This window comes from Python bivittatus, unplaced genomic scaffold (assembly GCF_059951505.1).
Source record: "Python bivittatus isolate LINGU-HERP-01145 unplaced genomic scaffold, Pbiv_v1 ctg000840_np1212, whole genome shotgun sequence".
Lineage (NCBI taxonomy): Eukaryota > Metazoa > Chordata > Lepidosauria > Squamata > Pythonidae > Python > Python bivittatus.
In genome coordinates this window covers 44,131,042-44,154,457 of record NW_028277113.1, presented here as the reverse complement: position 1 = coordinate 44,154,457, position 23,416 = coordinate 44,131,042, and the positions used below count along the sequence as shown (strand labels likewise).

The following is a 23,416-nucleotide window of genomic DNA, read 5'->3' as shown; positions in this document are numbered from 1 at the left end:
TCTCTGCAGTTTTCTTTGCAGAAATGTTTGGAAGTGGTTTTTCTTTGCCTTCTTCCTAGGGCTGAGAGTGAGTGACTGGTCCAAAGTCACCGAGATGGCCATGTGGCTTAGTTAGGACTAGAACTTACAGTCTTCTGATTTCCAGCCTGATGTCTTAACCACTACACCAAACTGGCTCTCATACATATACTCTCTCTCTCTGTGTACATCTATCTATCTATCTATCTATCTATCTATCTATCTATCTATCTATCTATCTATCTATCCATCCATCCATCCATCCATCCATCCATCCATCCATCCATCCATCCGATGAAATCAAAGAAAACTTTTAGGGCTTCTATTATAGTACAAGTACTGTACACAAAAATATATTTGCCCCTATTCTTAACACAAAGGAGTTTTTCTTTAGGGCAACAAGGATTACTACACTTAAATGTTTTCTTTGGAGAGATCTTTGCAGTTGATCGGTTTTGCTTCATGGACAGATTTTTACTGGTGACATTTGAGGGTGATAAGGATTTCATACAGAAGTAGGAATTGCTCTCATTTCTCTATAACAAACTATCAATCACATAAAGGTAAAACAGGTAACTCAAAGCAGAAATCAGGACCCTGGAAAGCTCTCTATTTGAATGAGGCCACAATAGGGAAATGTCTTCTAAATTTGGCCCCATATCACCAGCTATATTCGTTAAATTCCTCTCATGTAAGCTGTATATTATAACATGCCACTTAACTCATTTAACTGAGACATCAGAAGCAATCTGATCTTCTGGCATCTCTAGGAACATTTCCCAGTTTTTGTTAATAGGGCCTGTAATATATGAATTAATATGATGGAGGAATATATTCTCATGTGCAATGACTGAATGAGGATCTCTGAGATTTTATGATGAATAATGAAATTAGCTAAGCAAAGATCAAGTGGATAAAACTGGCAGATGTCTTATCACAAAATGGTGTTCATCTCATATATTATGAGAAACATCTGGAAATATATTACAGGACAGAGAACAAATTACAACAGTGTATGTTGAAAGAACAGAGGAATAGTATGCTCCTATTCCCCCCTACTCGAGTTACTCATGCCACCAATCCATGCAGGCTCAGTATATTCAGAAATATCTGACCCATATCCACATTATGCATACATAGTCTATGCCTGCACGGCTAGGGACCATTTCTTTTCAAGGATTTGTAGAAATTCCTAGAGTCTATAAATGCTCAGAATACTTAGAATCTATAACTGTATAAGGGATCCACATAACATCAACAAAATTAAGTTGATATTAATGCTACCAATTGAAGTGGAATGTGCTCTACTTATTTTTTAAACCACAACTTTTAAATATATATACTGTATGAAAGTCAACCAACTATTTCATTTTATTTCTTCAGTTATTGCCTTTTTATCTCATTTTGTTCCTTACCTTTCCCCAAAGGGCAGGTATTTGGAGAACATCTCAGTGGATGAATTGGAGAAGCATGAAAAGACTAACCAGATGAATATTGAGGTATTTAGGATTTTATTATACAATATATAAAGCTCCAAAATACCTATCAACTAAATTCCAGTGATATCCATACAGGCTTACAGTAGCCAAGTGCCGTGAAACACCAGGGAAAAGCCTGCAACAGTCTTCCAAATCAGATTTTTTTGTTCTAATATTATTCTTTTGTTTGCTCTCATTTACAATGAGAACCAATGTTTGATGGAGTTTGTTACTATGCTGCTGTATGAACCAAAAATATGTATTTTACATCTTTAAATTGCATTTGTTCATTTTTGTATTGTGAATATCCCCCCTTTTTTTACACACTTAAAGGGGAAATATTCCAAAGTTTTGTTCTGAAGAACATACTTGTCATTTCTGTAGATTGTTGTTCTTTCTTATCGATTTCTTATATATCATAAATATAATGTCAAGTTTCTTTGTGGGATTTTCTTAATTATTTCAGTTTCCTTCTTTGGATGACTTGATCTTAGTATGAATGATACATAGCCTGGTGGTTGAAAAAAAGAAGATGACACAGAAAAAAAGCTTTAATTTCTTCCTTCCTTTTCTACTCAATGTTTGAGGTTAAAATAGAGAAGTGTAAGCCTCAAACCCTCTGTTTCTTTCATCTCCATCAAGAAGAGATTTTTCTAAACATCCCAAACAAACAGATGTTAGATGTAATTGAACACTAGCTAGGAATTAAAATGCTGACAAAACCATATTCTTGGCAGCACTTAGCAGAGGCTGTTGTACTGCAATCAGCTCTGCATTGTAAGCTTTTGCCTGTAATTTCTTTGATTTTTAGCTAACAAATGTTTTGATATCAGTTCAGTTCTTTCCATTATGTGTCCTCTGAACTCCCATCTGGAGCCAATGCATGAAGAGCCAGTAAAGATTTTTCTCCATTCATTTACATAATAGAACTCTGAAGCAATGCCACTCTGTTAAAGACATCATCTTCACCAGGTGCACAGAGATGTAAAGAATATGGCTACATAGGGCTCAAAGTCTTTCTTGACATTTTTTTTCATAGCCTTTATTATGGTGCAAATTCCTAGTGAAAATAAAATTAAAACCATATTTTCAAAGAAAGGGCCAAGTTCTTTCCCTTGTTCTGTTGGATCTTTGTTACAGAATTGGATCACTTTTAAAAACAAAAATAGAATGTAAAGGAAAATAAAATTGTTTCTTACGAACAAAAAAAAGGGTCGGTTTTTAAAAAGTAAGAAATTAAGCATTAAGAAATTAGACAAAACATTGTCTAACTCACTTATGGCCTCATCATTATCTCCTTGTGTCTGAACTACTGCAATTTGCTCTACATAGGGCTGCACTTGAAGTTTCAGCTAGTCCAGCATGCAGTAGGCCAATAGCTGGCCAAATTTGCCCATGTAATACTGCTAATAAGGAAGTTTTACTGGCTGCCTGTTAGCTTCCAGGTGCAATTCAAGGGAGTGGTTGTTAAAGTCCTACATGGATCAGGGTCTGGATAGCTCCACTATTCGAAGGAGAAGAGATGGGTATTTTATTACATCTGTTCTTCACATTCATTCCTTGGGCAGCAAGAAGTTACAAATATCAGTGGCACAACATTTGATCACAGCAGGGCCAAATATTTGCTCACAGCTAGGTAGTTTTGTACCACACTGAAGGAATCTTCAATTTCTCAAAGTATTGGTCTTGGAGCTGAAATAAAACTGCACCTTAGTATATGATTAGAGCCCACTTTTATCATGTCTCTTATGCCTGAAAATCAAACTGAGGAAAAGTCTACTTTTCCTCTGTACTTGGCCCTCATGTAATCGTTACATTGGCAGTATCTGCTGTCCCAGAAGACATAATGTCTTCGAAGGTATATCTCATTAATAGAGAGAGACATGGCATTTTATTCAGAAAAGTATCCATATTTTAAGCCAAACAATCTCTAGAATCAGTTATTAAATGACAACCCCAGTTCTAACTTACAACTCTTATTTCCTATTTGCCTTTTAAAATTGGAAAAGTACAGCCTTCTCAGGACCTTAAAGAATATAGCATCATCTTTCAGACAATAGTTTACAAATGTTTATGAATCCCTGGATAAAAAAACAGCTGATATGGACAACAGGTATTGAGGAAGATTCTACCTCAAAGAATCCTTCTGGAAAGGAAAGGATTCCTGCCTTTGCCTTGAGAAGAAGAGGGAGTGATGGGTGATGCTGATCAGAGACCCCCTTTTGAGGGATTCATGTAGCAATTCATCACCCAATTGGACTCTCAAGAGAAGCCTTTCTGGGGAACACTCTTGGTACTGTGATGGAGAGATTCCAAAGATGGTTTAAGTTTATTGACAAATATCCCTTTCTACTCATCCATGTGGAAACAGATGACCCAAGCAGATATAGTCTGGAGGATACTTCAAAGAACCATAAACAATTGGGCAGGAGGGTGAAAGCACTGGCAACATGAGTGCTATTTCTCTCCTTCCTGTTGAAAGTTGTGGCTCAGGAAGAAAGAAAAAAAAATAATGGCACTGAACAACAGACTACACAGATGGTACCAATGGAACAGTTTGGATGCTTTGATAATATGATGTGTTTTCAAGATCAGGGACTGCTGGCAAGAAATAGTCTGCCTCTCATGACAACTGGAAAAAATGTGTTGGGAAGGTCTCTTCCAGTGAATCTGGTGTGGGAGGGAGAAAAGAGTCCAAAAAATAGTGTGACACCAAATATCAGGAATAGGACTAGAAGGGGCGTACAGAATGTGGAGATATCCAATTGTGAGCATGTAAATACAGGAAAGTATAGATCGGATTATGTGATCCAAGGATTCAACGTCTTTGTACAAATGCATAGAGTGTGGGATAAAAACAGGAGAAAGAACAAGACTTAATGAAGGATGTCAAATATGATTTAGAAGAAATCACTGAAGCCTAGTGGGATAAAACTAATGAGTGGAATTTTGCAATTGAAGGACATAATTTATTCAAATAAAAAGATAAAAGGGAAATAGGAGTGGAATTGTACATAAAGAAGAATACACTAGTATGGAGATCCAGAAATCTGAGTATGAGGGTTCAGTCCAGAATATTTGGACACAAATACAAGGAAGGGGAAACAACAAGATATTGTGAAGATGTTCTATAAACTGATACACCTGTCCTAAGATCTGGATAATGCCCTCCTGGGAAAGATTACAGAACATTTGGGAAAGAGACAAAAGTAGCAATAGGATAGATTAATCCAATACTGTAAGATCCCTCAAATTCCTCATTGCCTTGTTGAGTGTTCCATCTACAGAAGAAGAAATAAGGGGATCTACTCACCTAGGCTTGCAAGGGAGGCTAACAGCAACAAAAATAACTTCTTTGGCTAAATCAATAGAATAAAGTGGGGGGAAGGTGTGAGCCAACTGTTAGGAGTGGATTTTAGGATAGCAATGTTTTGGGGGAGAGGGCAGAGATCCTCAACTCCTACTTTGCTTTGGTCTTCTCTTTCACAGGAGAATTGTATTTGGATGAGCCTAAGCATAACAACTGAAAAAAGAAGAGAGTGGCAGTCCAAGGGTAGTGAACACTGGCTATCATGTATTAAGACTCCAGGACCAGCATCCAAGAGTTGTGAAAGAGGTCATGGATGTCTTCTTGGAGCCTCTTTCTGTGATCTTTGAGAAATCATGGAAAATGGGCATAATACAGAAAATGTGAGAAGGGCAAATGTTATTCCAATAGTCAAGAAGGCGAAAAAGAAGACTAAGTTATTACGGATGGTCAGCTTGATATCAAAACCATGCAAAACTCTGCAACATATTAGTAAATGGCCAGTTTGTGAGTATTTAGAAAAGAATGGCAGGAGCCATCATGGGGTTATCAAGAATAAATCATGTCAAACCAATCTGATCTTTTTTGATAGAATGACCAATTTACCTTGTCATGGGTATATGATGAATATGGTGTGCCTTGACTTCAGCAAAGCATTCAACAAATTATTCCATGAGATTCTACTTCAGGAGAAGGCAAATTATGGACTGGACTATGCTGCCATTAGATGGATACAGAGCTGGATGCCATATCCAGTAAGTGTACATCACTGGCTCAACATCAAGCTAGATGAAATGTCATGTGGTATACTGTGAGATTCTGTTATACCCTGTTATTCAATGAGGAATTCAAACATATGATTATCCAATTTGCAGATGACACAAAAGATAGTAGTCCTATTAAATATCTTACAGAACAGTATCAAGATAAGCTAGAACAATGGTCAAACCCCAAGAAGATTAGTTTTTAAAAGGACAAATGCAGTGTCCTACATATGTGTAGTAGAAATAAAAGGCATGCATATAGATGACAGAGTACATGCAAAAATCATCTAGGATTCTTGATCACAATCTGCACATAAGCCAACAGTAAATGCAGCTGCAGAAAAACCAAGGACAATCTTAGGCTGAATTAGCCAAATTATAATGTCAAGATCAAGATATTTCATTATCCCTTTGTGTAATGAGCCGAACAGACTACATGTAGAAGATTGCATCAGTTCTGGCACCACATTTTAGGAAGGATATTTACAAACTGGAGTATGTCAAAAGAAGAGCAACCAAGAAGAAAAAGGTTATGGAAGAGAAACTTTTGAGAGATAGTTGGAAGCACTGGGCATGTTTAGCTTACAGAATGTGGACAGTGGAAAGACATGATAGCAGTCTTCTGGTATCTGAATGGCTGCCATGTAAAAAAATGGAGCAAAATTGCTCAAAGTTGTTCCAGAAGACAGAACAAACCACGGATTTCAGTTACAAGGAAAGAGATTTTGGCTGAACATCAGGAAGCATTTCCTCATAGTAAGAGCTGTCCAACAATGAAAACACTGTGTCAGGAGGTGATAGACTCTTCCTTGCTGAATGTTTTTAAACAGACTGAGTGACCATCTGCTGGGAATTTGGTGGTAGTGAACTCCTGCATTGGGTTAGATCAGTACATTGCACTTGTGGCAACTCCAATCAGAGATAGAAAAATTCACCAATTAATGAGAAAGATATTCAGTATTATATATAAATGTTATTTACTGCAATAAATATAAATCTATGTCACTCGATTTCCAAAGGATACCCACAAATAAATATTACATTAAATTAAAAACATAACCTCAAAAATGAAAGAAAAATTAATCCAAAGCATGATGCATCTTCTACATGCCCAAATATTCTTCTAAAGAACCATGTATTTACAGCCCTTTGGAAGTGCAATAAGATGGATGAGATCTGGATATTCAGGGCCAGCTTCCACAGAAAGGGGGACCATCATAGGGAAGGCTCAACCAAATCTACTCAATCCATCTGGATGGCATTAGTTCAAGAAAACCACCTCTTCCAGATCTCACCAGACAAGAAGTTTACTCAGGCATTATGGTTGAAAAAGGAGTAAATACTTAGGCATTTCCTGGGATAAAACAAGGAGATCCATCCCTCTTTACCCTGTTTCATTTCCAGTCAGAAAATATTTCAAAAAATTAAGGCTGAATGAGACAAATTAAATATACAATATTCAGAAGCATGGTTCATTTGACACCTCCTGGGTACAACTCCATATCTGAGGGGTGGTGAGTGGCCTTTTGTCTCTCCAAATTGCACTGGTGACTCGGTGAATAGCCAGTCTCCATGTTTATAGCACAACATCTGCAGGGGGAGATTGTGCTACAAACATTGCCAACAATTGCACGGTACATGGGGAAATGGCTCTTCATTGGCATCTCCAGATAGATCTGAATGGAGAAAGTATTGCTTCAGTGTTGAATTGTATGTATTATTCTGCTTAGTAAAATCTAACATGCTAGTATCCTCTTCATTATAAAGAATCCCATTGTTATTCATTGCTTCATAAATGTATTGTTTATAAGATAAAAAATTAGGTTCTGGGGCTCTGACACCGAATATCTTCTTGATGACTAGTCTTCTCAACAGAAGAAAACAAACTGCTGAATAATAATTGTAATGCCACAATCCTCTGAAAACATTGAAAAGGATGCGTATTGATCATTGAACAATTGGCACAGCAATTGGCCCTTTCTTCTGAAGCTACATTTAGCAAAGAAGAAAATGAAGAGGCATTGCTTTGGTATTTAAAAATAAAATCTGCTGCAACAGAGCACAGCTGTGAGAAATTAAGCTTCATTTATACAATTCTATAGTGTTTCTGTCAGCCTCTTAAATATTACATTATCTGAAGATCTACAGTGAATTTTCATTATGTTCCATTCTTGAGAGAGAGCTTGCCCTTTCTAAAGGGTAAAAAAAAAACATCACAACACTTGTCAGTTTAAAAAGTTAGTTTAAAAATGCCTGGTGCTTGACTTCCCTAGAAATCTGACTGCATCCTGTTTTCTCCTCTATTTATGCATTAATATTTCAGGGATAATATTATTCATCTTTATCAACTTAATTTGTTAGATTTATATCCTACCCATTTTCCAGGAACTCAGGGTTTCACTTCTTCCTCTATTCCTCCCCCCGCCCCCACAAAAGAACCCTGTGAGGTAGGTGGGGTTGAGAGACAGTGACTGTTTATCAGCTTCTGTGACTGAAGGTGGACTTGAACGTGAGTTTCCTCAGTCTCACTTAAAGCATTAAACAATGCTAGCAACTCTGAGAGAAGCCCTAGAGTATGTTTTTAAAATTCTAAGTAATCTGTTAACAATAGTTACTATGCTATGTTAAATGCTATGCAGTTGTGCACTATCCAAAATGGATTCAGACAGTCTGATCTTCTAACAAGAGAAGTTTTGCTGCATGACAATCTAATCTATTGTTCTGAGGAAATGTAAGCTCTTTCATCCATTAACCCTGATTTGATACAGTTAATAGCAGAAACTTGATATGCAACCCAAAGTAACTTCTTGAATTGTGAGTATTTAGGAAGAAAGCGGGGTAGCAGGAGACTGGCAGAATAGTGGACTATTACAATGCCCAGCTTGGGTTGATCAGAAAAGGAAGTGTAATAAGGACTTTAGCAGACATTTCAGCCCAGCAGATCTTTATTATTAGGAATTCTCCATCCTGTGGAAATCAATAAGGAGGATGTTGGTTATGCAGGCCCCAATCAGATATAGTAACGGACCATTATTGTGAGCTTTGGCTCCAAAGATTCATTCTACATCTACTCTGCAACACCTTGTTTTAGGGAGCAACTATCAGAAGCTTCTGAGGAAGATGTCCCTCTCTACCGCCTAGTGGAGCTCCTCTTTGCCATCGAGTGATGGTGGTATCTGTCCAATTTTAACTACTATTGTTTATCATTGGAGTGTGATAAGAACATCAGTTGTAATCTTATAATAGTTAAAAGAGAAGAAAAGAGTTAATTCTTTATCACCTAATAAGAGTTGTTTGCTATTTATTGCAAATCTCCGGGTAAGGTGGTTCATGTTTAAAACTGCCATTGAAAAGTTTGAAAAAAAAATGTCAACAGACATGACATAATTCCCTACCCCCACCCCCAAAACAAAAGCCTTTAAAATAGAATAAGTGTTTAAATAATGCATTTATACAAAGTAAGGAAACAGTTTCTTGGAATACTTTTCAACCCCTTTAGCAACATGGGGGGCATGGATGTCCAAGGAGGGGGACAAATGAAATGTGTGCTGTGACATCAAATTCAAACCACATGATTCAAATATTGGTGTACGACATCAGGAGAGAAGTATGAAAGGCCAGGATTTGTGTTGTGACATTTCATTATCTCTTGATCATCACAGTTTGTATTGGATGCCTGTGACTGAAGGGGTCTGCATTTTCTTCTCTGTAACTGAGTAATACGTTGCATAACATATTGGTTTGCGTGTGCTTTGTCTCCTGAAACGAATCAGGGTGTTTGCATATGTGTTGTCTGTGTGTCTATGAGAGTCTGGCCAGTGCTGCTGCGTGGACATAACAGCTTTATATGCATTTCTGCTGTCCCTCGTGGTGCATCTGAGTGTATCTGGGTGTACGCATGCACAGGTAAGTGCAGGGTAGGCTGCATATGCCGTGCTCCTAGTCTGGGTTGTGTGGCTGGGAGGGAGGAGGCTTAGAATGGAACAGTCAGCAACATTCTGAGCAACTCTCCAACTATTCCTCCATAGAGACGTATTGGGGAAATTCTTCTGGCTCTTTCTTTTCTGCAGCTCTTGGGCTGAACTAGCCCATTTTTCAAACTCAGTCTTTCTTTTGTTGTCTTCTCCCATCACACCACATTTGGTCCCATTCTGTTTTCTGAGAATTATCCTGGTGATGAATGGACAGACAGCCTCCTGGACCTCATTGCATAATTTCTTTATAAATTTTGTTGGATTGGAAAGAATAAAAGTGTTCCAACATAGAGTGCCAGAATGGAGAGGTCAATACTTAAAAGTAACTTGGTCTTAAAAAATAGTATACTATCTCACATATATCAGTCTTTTATTTTACAAAGGTATATTGCTCAGTATTGGCATACATTTAACTGTATCCATGTGTAAAAAGACAGATTGCTAAGGATAACAAAGTACAAAATAATATACAGTATTTAGGCAAAGGAACTGAATTTTGATAGAAGTATCATGAACACATTTTTCCATGATAATGGTGTCTGCTGAAGCATTCTAGAATGCTAGAATGAATTTTCCTTTTTAAATTGATTCAACAGCAGAATGTATGATTTAAGAAACAGTACTCCATTTATTTATGCTTTCTGATGCCCTTGCAAAGTATTATATGGAGAAAAAAATCACTGACATTAAATAACAAGGTTATTAAAGACAAGATTTATGAATAAATTCCAATTTATACACAAATAGACATGCACACAAGTAAAACTGTCTAGTTATTCTAACCAAAGGCTACCCTCTCAACATTCAGTTACTCAAAATCAGAATATTTCAAATGTCAAGTCTGATTTTCAACACTATTCTATGAAAATGGTGAAGGTGGGTGGCATGTCTTCTTTCAACTTATGCACATGTATTAGAATATTCCTCTGATTTATGTACATAAAATGCAAATGGACCCTCTGTGGACAGCTTGGTTTACTTCTCTAAAGCAAAGTTACCATTCAAGGAGAAACTTGGAAGGGGAAAAAAAAATCACCACTTTATCAGAAAGCTGATTATTCCCAAAATGTATTATAAATCCATGCTCTTATCACACTGAATAAAATAAATTGAAAAAATCACATGGCCGAATTATAAGAAGATTTTTGTATTACTTCTATTGGTTTGATGTTCATTGTTATTGCATGCCTATGATGTCTCCGTGTAAATTCCAACTTGACAGTTCCTGTCGTTATCCTGTTACCTACATTTAAGTTGCTTATATTTTGAGGAACTAAGGAATCATATGGATTAACTGAATGTAAAGTTGAATACACATTTTATATATCTGCCTCCTTGGAAAACAAGGACTTGGGTTTAAACTGTTTAATTAATTTAGAATACCTCCCTTAATGTTAGCTATTTAGTATAGTTCTTTGCTAATTTTATTTCAATTTAGCCTCCTAGGATCCACATAGGCAGAGGTTACATATATGTAAACCTTTAATCTGGAAACTGCTTTTAATAATAGAGGCTGAAAATTGTAAGAAAAGTAATTTCATTGAGAACCCAGCACTAAGTTTTGAGCATAGTTTGTGCTACTTGTGAGTAGCAAAAAGAACCAGTAGGTAGAATCTATTATTAGCTTTTCTCAGAGAGTTTATTTATCTACTTAAGTAGGTCAGTACTATTAATTATAATTGTTGCAATTTGATCAAGAATCCACTTCTTATCACATTCTTCCAGTCTACAGATTTTAGTTACCAGGATCCACGTACTACTTTAGAATGGATGTTCTAAATTTAAACAGCACATTGTTTGCTGCTTTCACAGTTTTTATTTTGGTTCAGAATGATAACACAATTATACATATGGAATATTAGTATTATTTCTTTATGTTACACATTTAACTTCTGTATTTCTGGAATTAGGTTTAATACATTTCAGAATAAATAGTTATTTCCACTTTGATTGTGAGAATAATTTGGTTTGGTTGCAATTTTTTTTAAGCATGAGCAGATTGAGTTTTCCCCTACATTTCTCCAGAAATAGTTCAGAACCTAGAATAATTTCCAGATGTGTCTTAGATGCCCCAGAAAGGAATTAGAATACAGTTGTGCTATGAACTGATGCTTTAGAGTAGATGTGGGTAAACTTTCCTAGCTAAAGGGCTTGCAATTTGTATTTTTGCTTCAAGTGACATGGCTACTGACAGGAGGTTCTATGCGGTGTGGTCAAAAAAAGTCAAGATGTCACAGAAAAATTGGCAGAATTTTTGTGCACCATCATGGCTGCCACCTTGGCTGTTCCAACCATATCCTGCACCCCTGGCAAGTGATGTCATATATTAGACTGAATGAAGCCAACATAACTGGTCCTTTTGTGCAGTTTTTCGAAGTTGTGGGGCGGGAGATTTTAAGGAGTGAAATTGACATTTTAGGCCTTTACAAATCTTTAAGCAACTATTTCAATCCTAAAACCTCCCCATTTATTCCCTTCCCATATATCAAATTTGTCCTTTCAGGAATTTTATAGGGCTGCAAATGGCTTATGAACTGCAGGTTGCCCATTTCTGTTTCAGGATTTGTATATAGGATAATTAGATCTGCAAATCTGTTAAACTCAAATATATTCTATCCAGTCTAGTAGAAACCTGATGTAATTTTATCTTTTAAAACTATACTAAAGATCTTTAATTTGATCAAAATCTGATGAAACAATGTTATTGGCCATGAAATGAAACTGTGAATCTAACTGAGCTCCTTATATACATACAAATAAATCTAGAAAAAAGTAATAGGGAAATCCTTACCTTGAAGGGCCTGAAGAGTGCGTGTCTGTACAACAATGCAGAGTTGGAGGACCAATTGTGGGGCACTTTCCAGAAATGTAGCAAGCAAATGCAGCATACTCACATCTGCATACTCATAGACCATTTTCCAATAAAAACGCCACCTCTCATTCTCTCCACTCTGTCTACTCCGGATGCCCAAATATATAGTATGGAAATACCTAAAAAGGAAGTTTGAAAATAGAACTAAAAATTGTAGTATAGTGTAAGCAACATTTCAGTTTAACATTCTACTATACTACCAATATGGTAAATATAATTGATTAAAAATATATTTATTAAACAGAATGCATTTACTGCATCTATAAGTATAGATAGTTACATTTCAGCAAATGTATAGTTAGATTTTAGCAAATGCTCTGACTATATCAATTGAGAAGATCAACAAAAGGAGCCAGGGGCATCTGCGGGAAGAGGTTCAAAAAATTGAGATGGTAGCCCTGCCTCTTTTTTTCACATGGCATGATCCATGTTAAAAAGGGACAGGGCTTCCATCACATGGCTGTGGCCTTCTTGACTTTTTTGGCACCCAGTCTTTGTGGACACCCTGAAAGGAGCACCAAGGACTGAAATAGGAAAAAAAAATCAGACAAATGTATTGATTAAACAAATGTGTGATTAAACAATGTTGGTCACTATAGTACTATCAAGAAGCAATATAGTTTTTAAGCAATTGATTAGATATGATTTGTACCTAAGCTGTTGATGTTGAATTCCCAAATGAACATTTTAAAACTTTTTTTTTTAGAGAACAAATGATAAAAGGATGGATTCTAATTTAAAGTTAGGGGAAAAAAGAGCAGTTTGACAGTGGATACAATTGATTATTGGATGTGCTCAAGCAGAGTCTAGATAGCCATCTGTCTGAGGTGCTATAATTTGGATTTATGCACTCAGAAAGGGGTTGACCTCACCTAAATGACACCTTCCAACTCTATGAATCTATGTATCTAACTTGGGAGGATTTTTCACAAAATGATTCATGACATAAAGTAAGAATGCTGCCCAGAATCACATGCAAGTGAGATGGTCAGCTATATACATTCAGTAAACAAACAGACAAACCCTAGTAAGGTTAACTATAGAAGTCATTTCACTCCAATTCTAAATGCATAAAACTACCACCATTACTATTTCTTTCAGGACAGTCCCTCACAGAAAGTTGTAGGGGCATGCTGAAAATCCCCCAATTTAGTGAGGATTGAAAAACTCATTTCTTACAGTTAATATTGTAACATTTACAGTATCAAGTGATCTTCCCAGCAAGTATCAGACTGCATCCTTAATCATTCTATATATACAAGGAGCATTTCTGCCAACAGTAGTGTCTGAAGCATCTATAAAACTACTGACAGTATATATTAGATTGGGGGTATTCAAACTGTGTTTTGAGGAATCTTTGGGATTCTGTGGGGTTCCATGAAAAACTAGGGACCAAAAAAAAAAAAAAAAAAAGTTCATCCAAAGAGCCAATTTTCTAACACTACGCAGTGTTTCCTAACCTTGGCAACTTGAAGATGTGTGGACTTCAACTCCCCAAATTCCCCAGCCAGCTTCACCTCCCAATTCTGGAAGTTGAAGTCCACGCATCTTCAAGTTGCCAAAGTTGAAAAACATTACACTAGAGCTTTGTCTCTTGATCAGAGGTTCCAGGATTTTTTTTTTTTTTTTAACAGCTAACAGGTTCTGCTGCCTGAAAAAGTTTGAAATTCCTCTACAGGTATTCCTTGACTTACGACCACAATTGGGACCGGAACTTCCATCACAATGTGGTCATTAAGTGAGTCATGCCTGATTTTATTACCTTTTTTGTTGTGCCCATTAAGTGAACCACCATGGTTGTAAAGCAAATCACACAGTTGTTAAGTGAATTTGGCTTCCCCCATTGACTTTGCCTGTCAAAAGCCCGTGGAAAGGTCGCAAACGGCAATCACATGATGCCAAGACACTGCAACCATTGTAAATACATGCCGGGTGCCAAGTGCCCAAATTTTGATCATGTAACCATGGGGATGCTGCAATGGTTGTAAGTGCAAGGACCGGTTGTAAGTCACTTTTTTCAGCACTGTTGTAACTTCAGATGGTCATTAAACCAATGCTTGTAAGTCAAGGACTGTATTAGATCGAGCATTCCCCACTTTTCAGATTAATGTTTGCATTTGTCTTCTGAATGATTTGCTGGGAAGAAGGGAATATTCCAAAAGTGGATGGGGCAAAGAAAAGAAATGGATGGGAGTAGGATGAAAACATTAGAAGTTAATTAAGCATTACTTTCCAGGTATGTTATCATTTTCATCTTGTTCTCCCATTTTCCTATCTAATTATGTGTAGAAAAAGGCAGAAAACTCTACTCATCTTTTAGTTAAGTGTAAAATAAGCAGCATATAAGGGTATAATATATTTAGAGATCCTATGAAGATAAATAAGATAGGAGCAACATTTGTATTGCTTGGCATAGTAAAGTGCTGATTTCATGCCTTTACCTAAGTATGCCATTTGCTATATCATATTGAAGCATTTGTAAAAAGACAAGGAAAAAAGTCTAATGGCTGATAACAGATAAAGGAGAGATTGTCTAATTTGCTTCCTGTATCAAATAATACATTAAGCAATTTAGCTGCACTATAAACAGGCACTCTTTGTGTCATCTTTTAAGAACAGAGAATAAAAATCTCCAGAGTTAGGATTTAGAAATAACAACATAAAATGAACTTCAATTCAGGTAAGTGACTTTTTTCTTGTTGCCTAGCTACCAGAAAAACTTCAGTATATTTTTAGCTGAACAGAAGTTATTATTTACAGAAACATTTAGTGAACTATTTTCCTGAAATATTTGTTTATCAGTTTTAACTGTACACAAAAGTGTGGGGGAACATTTGTTTGTTTTCTTATTAGGGATATAAGACATTTCTTTTCCAAACTTGGATATCCATAAAAATATTTTTATTGGATACCCAGTTTTAATTATCATATTGCTATTATAAAGCTTAATCTAAATTATAAAGTTGCAATTTTAAAGCTCAGTTCTTACAAATATGTTGAAGTTTCTCTGATGATTTTTAAAATAAATTGGGCACTGAATATGTTCTGAAACAAATAATAATACAACATTTGAATATCTAGAAAGAAAATGAGCAAAGTGCTGAACTAAATTACCATATATACCATATATGCATAAGCCCATCCACGGCTAAACTAACCTTTGAATTTTTAACCAAAATACTATGAAAAATGTACCATCCATGGATAAGCTGACCCACATTTTTCATGGTGTTTTGGTTAAAAATTTGACAGTCTGCTTAGCCAGGGATGGGCTTATACATGAGTATATACGGGATATATGGGTACTTTAAAAAAGCATTACCATATATACTCTCAGGTAAGCCATTCACAGATAAGGTGAACCCAATTTTTGGGGTGTATTTTGGCACCTAAAATTCCCAGCTTATCCATGAGTATATATGGTATACTCTTAAAATTTAGAAAAGTCCCCATCTCACCTTCCCCAAACCATTTTTCCCTGCTTTTATCATGCAGCAAACAGTTTACCTCTTATTCCAAACTAGTGAACAGTTTGTTAAGATTGTTCTTAACATCTATCTCAATGCAAGAAGTCCCTGGGAAATCTCATTTCCCCCAACTCTTTGTCAGATAAAATTTCTTTTAAAATTTGTCCATTTATTTATATTTCCTTGTTCCCCTACCTATTCATGGGAAGACCCATTGCTTAGCCCATGGCTACTATATATAAGGATCCTAAATAAAAGGCTTTGTCCAAGCCTTTGAGCCTAGATTGTCACTTGAACCTAAAAAAGGGATTCCACCTCCCTGGGAAAGGAAAACATTGCCTAAAAACCTTCTGGAGCTTTTTCTAGGGATATCTCAAAGACTCCCAGAACTTGCCAGAGTTGTCCCTAAAAAAGGTATCAAAAAGGGTGAGTGAGGAGAAGGTCTTGTAAAACTCTGAGAGACTTGGAGGTAGAATGTTCATCTGAGCAATGACCTCTCATTGTTCTCACTGCATTCTACATAAATGTAATTTTTTCTCCATTGTTTTCTGTCCTTTGAAATCTATCCAAAATATGCTGGAAACTTGAAATCGCTGAAATAATCCTTATTATATTTAACTGATTAGATTCACTCCAAAGAATGAAAAACATTGATCCATCTGATCATTTCAAAGTATACAAAATTATACTTTGGATGGTATCCCAGGGTAATTGATACTCTGATGGGAGGAAGAAGGAGGGGGAAAAAAACCTGCCTTTTTTGGCATATGGGAGGATTTTGAACATGGTTTTCAGCTCTCCAACGAGAGGAAGAAGATATTCTGCCACCTGAAAGGAGATTTGTTTTCCTTTTCAACCAGTTAGGTTGCCATTTTTTTTCTTTAAAAGTATATTATATCTTTTACATTGTCCCTGAAGTCTTTCCTAAAATATATTAGCCGCTCAATTAATTTTCTATTATATGTATTTCTTTTATATATACATATATTATAACATTTTCGTCCATTTTTCTTATCATACACTGTAAATTAAATCATCATTGCCAGGGATGCTAAAACAAATGTAAAAAATATTTTACAAGAAAGTGAAACCATGGACAGAGCATCAAAAATGGTAACCCAGCTCTTTCTCTCTCCTTTGCTCTCTTGCACACACAAAGAATGAGAGGGGCAAAGGAACAGAAAAACAGGCACTGGAATTCAGTATGTCCCTTTTCATCTTCCCATTAGAGTATATTATTGTGTTTTTGTGGTGTTGGTTTTTTCCACAGCTGCCACAGTACAGCTCCTTGCTTTGGAGAAATAAATTGGGACCCAAACACACTAAAACTCAAAAATAGGCCAGAAAAGGTTCAGATGAAGCCATTCATCCTCCGGGAAATGAACATTCATTTTGAACCATCTCATTCTCAAGAATATCCCTAATTCTAACCATGCCTTGGATAGTAGACACCCAGAATAATCTGTAGTCTATCCCTGAGCTACAACCTTTCTTTTACTAAATACCAGCTTTAAATGCTAGTTACTATTCTCAAGCAGAGCAACACCACGGCACGTTTTAAATGCACAATTGAGACACACGTTGTGCAACACTGCCTGCTATTCTTACCTTTTGGAATCAATATGGAAAAATAATTTTATTTGCTGTAATTATGTATATCCTTGGGTTTCTTTTACCCTAGAAAAATGGATATCTCAAAGTTTGATGACTAATTTACTAAATAGAATCCTAAACAAAACAAAAAGCATACATACCTTATAGGGAGCTGAGATGTTGCTTAAACTTGTACAATCAAGCAGCAGCAGCAACAACAGCAATAATAATAATACAGACAAAGTAATAGAAAATGAAGACGCTAAAGTGCTCTGGGACTTTAGAATTCAAACAGACAAGCACCTGCCACATAACACCCCAGACTTAACAATTGTTGACAAGAAAGTCAAAAAAGTCTGGATAGTGGACATTGCAATACCTGGAGACAGCAGAATAGAAGAGAAAGAACTGGATAAAATCACAAAATATAAAGACCTGCAAATAGAAATAGAGCGACTGTGGCAAAAGAAAGCAAAGATAGTACCAATAGTAATAGGCACCTTGGGTGCATTCCCAAAACATCTGGAGCACCACCTGAAGACCATCGGCATTGACAAAATCACCACCAGTCAATTGCAAAAGGCAGCTTTACTTGGAACAACTTACGTACCTCAACAACACCTTTAACACCATCAAACAACAACATCTGCCTACCCCAAATCCTTGGGAAGGACCCGATAGGTGGGTACAAATGCCAAATCTAGTCTAAACATGTGGCTGACTGTGTGACCAACCATAATAATACACAATACTGGTGAACTGAAGCAGCCTATGTTGACACTTTCAGGTGGATGTGATGAAAACCCTAGCTTTTCCATGCCTTCTCTGAACTTCAGAAATGGTGTTAATGCTATTCCCATTGGTAAAACTGAAGTAAAATGGCAGGATAACACTTTTGTTGTCTGACTTGCTCTTGGAAAGGGAAGTTCTTCCTCTTAGTATGAATTTGCATCAGTGCGGAAACTCATAAATAGGTTGCTGGCTCTGCCAGGATGGGAAGAACTACCTATTTGGGGAGGATATTCTGCATCTTCTGAATAAACATGCATTCGCCCACATTTGATTTATTTTTAATATTATACTTTCTTGTCTTATTTATGAAGAAATTGGTGAATTTTATCTTTTAAGAAAGCAAACCAAACTAAATTCTAATACTTATACACTACCCAAATTCAGTAGGCCAAATTCTGTCCTGTATGTTAAAGACCAGGCTAGATCTGTCTGCCGTGTAGTTGTTAAAATGCAAGCATCTGTTGCGGGGAGCGTGGGGAGATTTCATTCTAAATCCAGACTTTTAAGAGCTAAGTACTAAACCCCTTTGCCTAGCAGACAAATCTTTTACTAAATAGTACTCAGACATGTTTGAATGTTCCCTTAATAGGAATGGTCCCCTGAGTGGATGCAATAAATGTAAAATTCCCTAGAAGGAGGATTTGCTGTTCAAAAGACCACTCATGGGAACTTGTTAGGTAGGATACTTTTAAACTAGGCTTCCTGTTACAGAAGGTGTATGTTTTATAGCCATATTTGGATCTTGTTAGACTTGATGTGAGACTCAGACTCTATACTGTTCTCCATGACAGAAGGTGGAATATAAATTATTAAAAATAAATAAATAAACACATGTACCTCAGGCTGAGTCTGGAGATGATCACAGTGATTCTCAATCTCCAGGTAATTTCCTACCTTAAGTATTGACTCCTACTATTTTCTGGGGGATGGGGGGAAGGATGTGTAAACACACACAACCTTAGAGCTATTGAATTTTACTCTCTTTTATTATAATGTTCATTCAAGCAATATTTAACTATATTTTCCCAAACCTAAGTACTTTTTATGGAAAAGTTATGGAGCTTTCCACATGAAATAAACAAAGCAGTAAGATATAAGGAAAGGTGTATCAGATTCATTTTTTGGAAGATATTGCAAAACATTTGCAAGTAAATTTGCAATAACCAGTACTTTAACTTTTTATAGGATTCTTTGGAAATAGCCTAAGCAATTTCTAATAATGTTTACCAAATGTACAAAGGCAACCCCATAAATATTAGCAAAGGTTACACCAATGAGCATTTCAGTCTTTTCAATATTTCTGGTAATTCTATGGTAAGAAAGGTCTTGATGTCACAAAAGAAGGATTTACAATTAAGAATGTTTACCTAGAAATTTCAAATGAAAACTTTGCTGTTTCAGTTTATTTAATTATTTAATTGGTTAAAATTTTATGTTGCCTCAGTGTAGCACTTTCAGTGCCAGCAGAATATAGCATATAATAAAAATTAAAACATCCACAGTACAATTTGAAACAAATAACAAAGTCAGGATACAAACAGTCACAAATATTTTTTAAAAATAAATAAAAGTGGTGCAATACTTAATTTAAGAGAAAGCCCGCCCAAACAGTTCCCTTTTCAATATTTTCTTGAAAGTCAACAAGGAAGGAGGGAGTTTCGTCTCTTTAAGAAGGCCACTCTGGAGCATCAATGCTGCCATAAAACAAAAACAAAACAAATAAACAAACAAAAGGTAGATCAATACCAGCACCTTAAATTGTACCCTGAGACCAATAGACTATCAGTGCAGGGTCCACAAAAACAGTGTTATGTCCTCTCATTGCCAGAGCTAATAAGTATGTTGGATGCTGCATCCTGGATCAGTTGCAGTTTCTGAGTAGTCTTTAAGGGCAGTTCTATGTAAATCAATTGCATCAGTCCAATCTTGTAGTAATGAGGACATGAGTTACTATAGCCATTTCATCATGCATCAGTTAAAGTTGCAATTGGTACACCAGCTGAAGCTGGGTAAAGGCCTGACTAGCCACTTCCTCCATCTGCTGTTCCAGCAGCAGCCATGTGTCCAGAAGGACCCCCAAATCACAAACTAGCTACTTCATGGGTACTGCCTGTCCATCAGAGATAACATTGGCTTTGACAGAGAGCACTTACGTAGAAACAGTAACTCTGTCTTATGTGGGTTCAGCCTGTTGCCTCCCATCCAGACCCTCCCATCTACCAGGCAATGGGAAAGGACATCAATAGTGTCTTCCTTTCAGTGCGGGATAGTGATGAAAAAGTGGGTATCACCAGCATATTGATGATACTGCACCCCAAACTACTATATGACCTTATCCAATGGCTTTATATAAATCTTAAAGAGCAAGGGAGAGAGGAACAACCCCTGTGGCACTTCACATACCAGAGGCCATCAGGTTGATTTATTATCTCCCCCTCCCCACTGACTGAAACTGCCTACTGAGGAAGGAGCAGAACCACTGCAAAGTCGTGCCTCCAATCCCCAAGCCCTATAGGCAGTCCAGTAATATTCCACGGTTGATGGTATACCAAGATGCAAGAGGTCCAAAAGGATGAGGAAGGATGCATTATTACCATTTAGGTCCCTACACAGATCATCCAAGGGAGCAACTGATGCTGTCTCTGTCCTATACCTGGGCCTGCAACCCAACTGAAAGGGGTCCAGATAATCCACTTCAACTAGGGCACTGTGAAATTGATCAGCCACCACTGTCATAACAACCTAGCCTAAAAAGGGGAGGTTGGGGACCAAATTATAATTACTCAAACCCTTGGATCCAGATTTCTTCAGCAATGGGCACACTGCAGTTTGCTTCAACACTGCTGGTAACTCTTCCTCTGACAAGGAGACATTGCCAAACTCCTGAATCCAAGTGATTATTTGTCAGCCCATTATGTAGCCCAGATCAGGAAATCAATTATTGAGATTGGCTATAATAACAGAATCTTGCAAGTCTGGTTGTGCTATATGTTTCTTATACTTATTCTTATATATGTTTCCTCTTATTATGTTCCAGTGAATCAGCCTGAGCCACTTCTGAGTAACATCTTGTTTTTCTTGCATATTTCATTTTATCAAGGTCATCTTTCTTACTCTCTACATTACTTGTCCACCCACTCTCTGCAGCAATGAGAGATGGTAATCTGGACAGCATCCTATCCACTTCCTCACAGATCACAAGCCAAAAATGTTCCAGATAACATTGTTAGATGGTGCTCTTGTGCCTATCAAGGACTCTGCAGAATCAAGACTTCAGCAAATCTGAGCAGCTTTATTAGTGAAATGTTATGGGAATTGGTCACAGCAGCCAGTTGGGAGATCTCCCTATGGCCTGCTGACACAATAAGGGAAGAGAAATAAGTATGCTTTGCTTCCTCTATCATCATGGCGTAGGCACATACCTGTGCTCAATTAGATTTGCTTCTTCTCTTCTTTTCCTGAAGGGTCCAACTGGGATTGGCCTCCAGGAAGAAGCTGCTTAGGAGCAATACTGTTCAGCATCCAGTATGCTTCCTGTTTCCAGTTGTGCACCAGGCATTGGATAGAAGTGCCTGCAACAGAACTTGGAAATTCCCCAAGTCCCCTTTAGATGCCATCCAAGTGGATCTCACTATCTTAAGGAGGTCACAAGTGATTCTCAATCATAACTGGATCAAGAGATGATCTGAACATGGCAGCAGGGTGTGATGGAATGGAATTATGAAGGCCAAGCTCAGGGAGATAAACATTTTCTTAGCTCACCAGAACCACGTGGGAGGAACAAGAGGATGAGGAATTCACACTGTTGTGGCTGGAGGACTTTGGGAACTGGGGCTTTAGTCTGGGAAGATTCTTGATAGAGGTTGTAGCTAATGAACATAGCTGGACTGAATTAGCATTGTCTCTTGGAGTTCCTTGGGCTAGGCCTGACATCAATCTTCCCAGACTAAAACCCCAGTTCCCAAAGTCCTCCAGCCACAACAGTGTGAATTCCTCAGGGAGGTGCCAGTCTCATCTTCTTGTTCCTCTCACGCGGTTCTAGTGAGCTAAGAAAATGTTTATCTCCCTGAGCTTGGCCTTCATAATTCCATTCCATCACACAGGGTGATGAAAATTATCTCCATCTCCAAAGCACCAACCATCTGTTTAGATGCAAAGACAGTCCAAGGTGTGACTGCCAACATGAGGGAGGCCCCAAATTATTCCACAGTCTCCATGGAGGACATGAATTTCCTAGCAAAACAATATATGTTTATTTCAGAGGCAAACACTCTGATCCGAAAGTTTACTGCTATCATGAACAGGAGCTACATGTAGAAGAATTTTTAGTGACTGGGCCACTTGAGTTATTCTACTACTTTAGGCAGAATGTCCCAATGCTCCCTCTAGTCCATGCCAGCTGGACTAGCACTCATGATATGATGGCATACAAAGATGCAAGAGGTCCAAAAGGATGAGGAGAGATGCACTATCACCATTTAGGTCCCTGCATGGTGATAGTGTAGATAACAATTGAGGGAGCAAAGTAGTTAATAGACTACAACGTAACTATTTTCTCTGATAGTGCTGAGGTATTGTCTTCAAATATTGGCTGCCTGAGAAAGTTATCTCAGTTGCCTAATGGGAAAGCACACCATCTGTTCACCTACGGACATGCACCTGTAACGTGTTGCAGTTTTCCTTTGTGAAAGCTTTTCTTGTACATTTATAAGATGAACACCTTAGTTTTGTTATTTATATTTTCAACATTTCCTTTCTTTTCATTAAGCTCAACTTTGAAGCGTTATGCTCTTTTATAAGCACAGCTTGTTTTGGAATAAGACCAAATTATAATAGTTGTTATCCCCTCCCCCCGTCCCCCAAAAATAAGTAAGGTTGTGTTGCATGTGCTGCACGATTCCAGAAAAAAGATGCAGGTGCTTTAAAGAGTTGCAAACAAGTAGTACATCTGCCTGGCATAGCACCTTTTTTGGAACAAAATCTAAAATGTTGCTTTGCTCACCTATTTAAGGCCAATAATATAAGGCAGGTACTGCTGAAATAAATGGTGTCCATGCAGCAGCAGTGTTTGATTTCAGTCTGCAATACTGCATCATGTTCGTGTTTAAGAACTTTTTTTTTCTCCTGCAGGGACTAATTATAAGATAATGC

The 23,416-nt window shown here is 37.2% G+C and overlaps 1 protein-coding gene across 1 annotated transcript in view; it reads right to left on the bottom strand.

The window, feature by feature from the left end:
* Window positions 1–23,416, bottom strand: part of XKR4 (XK related 4) — a 140,866-nt gene that overhangs the window by 40,996 nt on the left and 76,454 nt on the right. Inside the window, exon 2 of the mRNA XM_088130727.1 lies at window positions 12,333–12,532. Coding sequence (XP_087986853.1) covers window positions 12,333–12,532 — 200 coding nt within the window. The remainder of the gene's footprint in view (window positions 1–12,332; window positions 12,533–23,416) is intronic.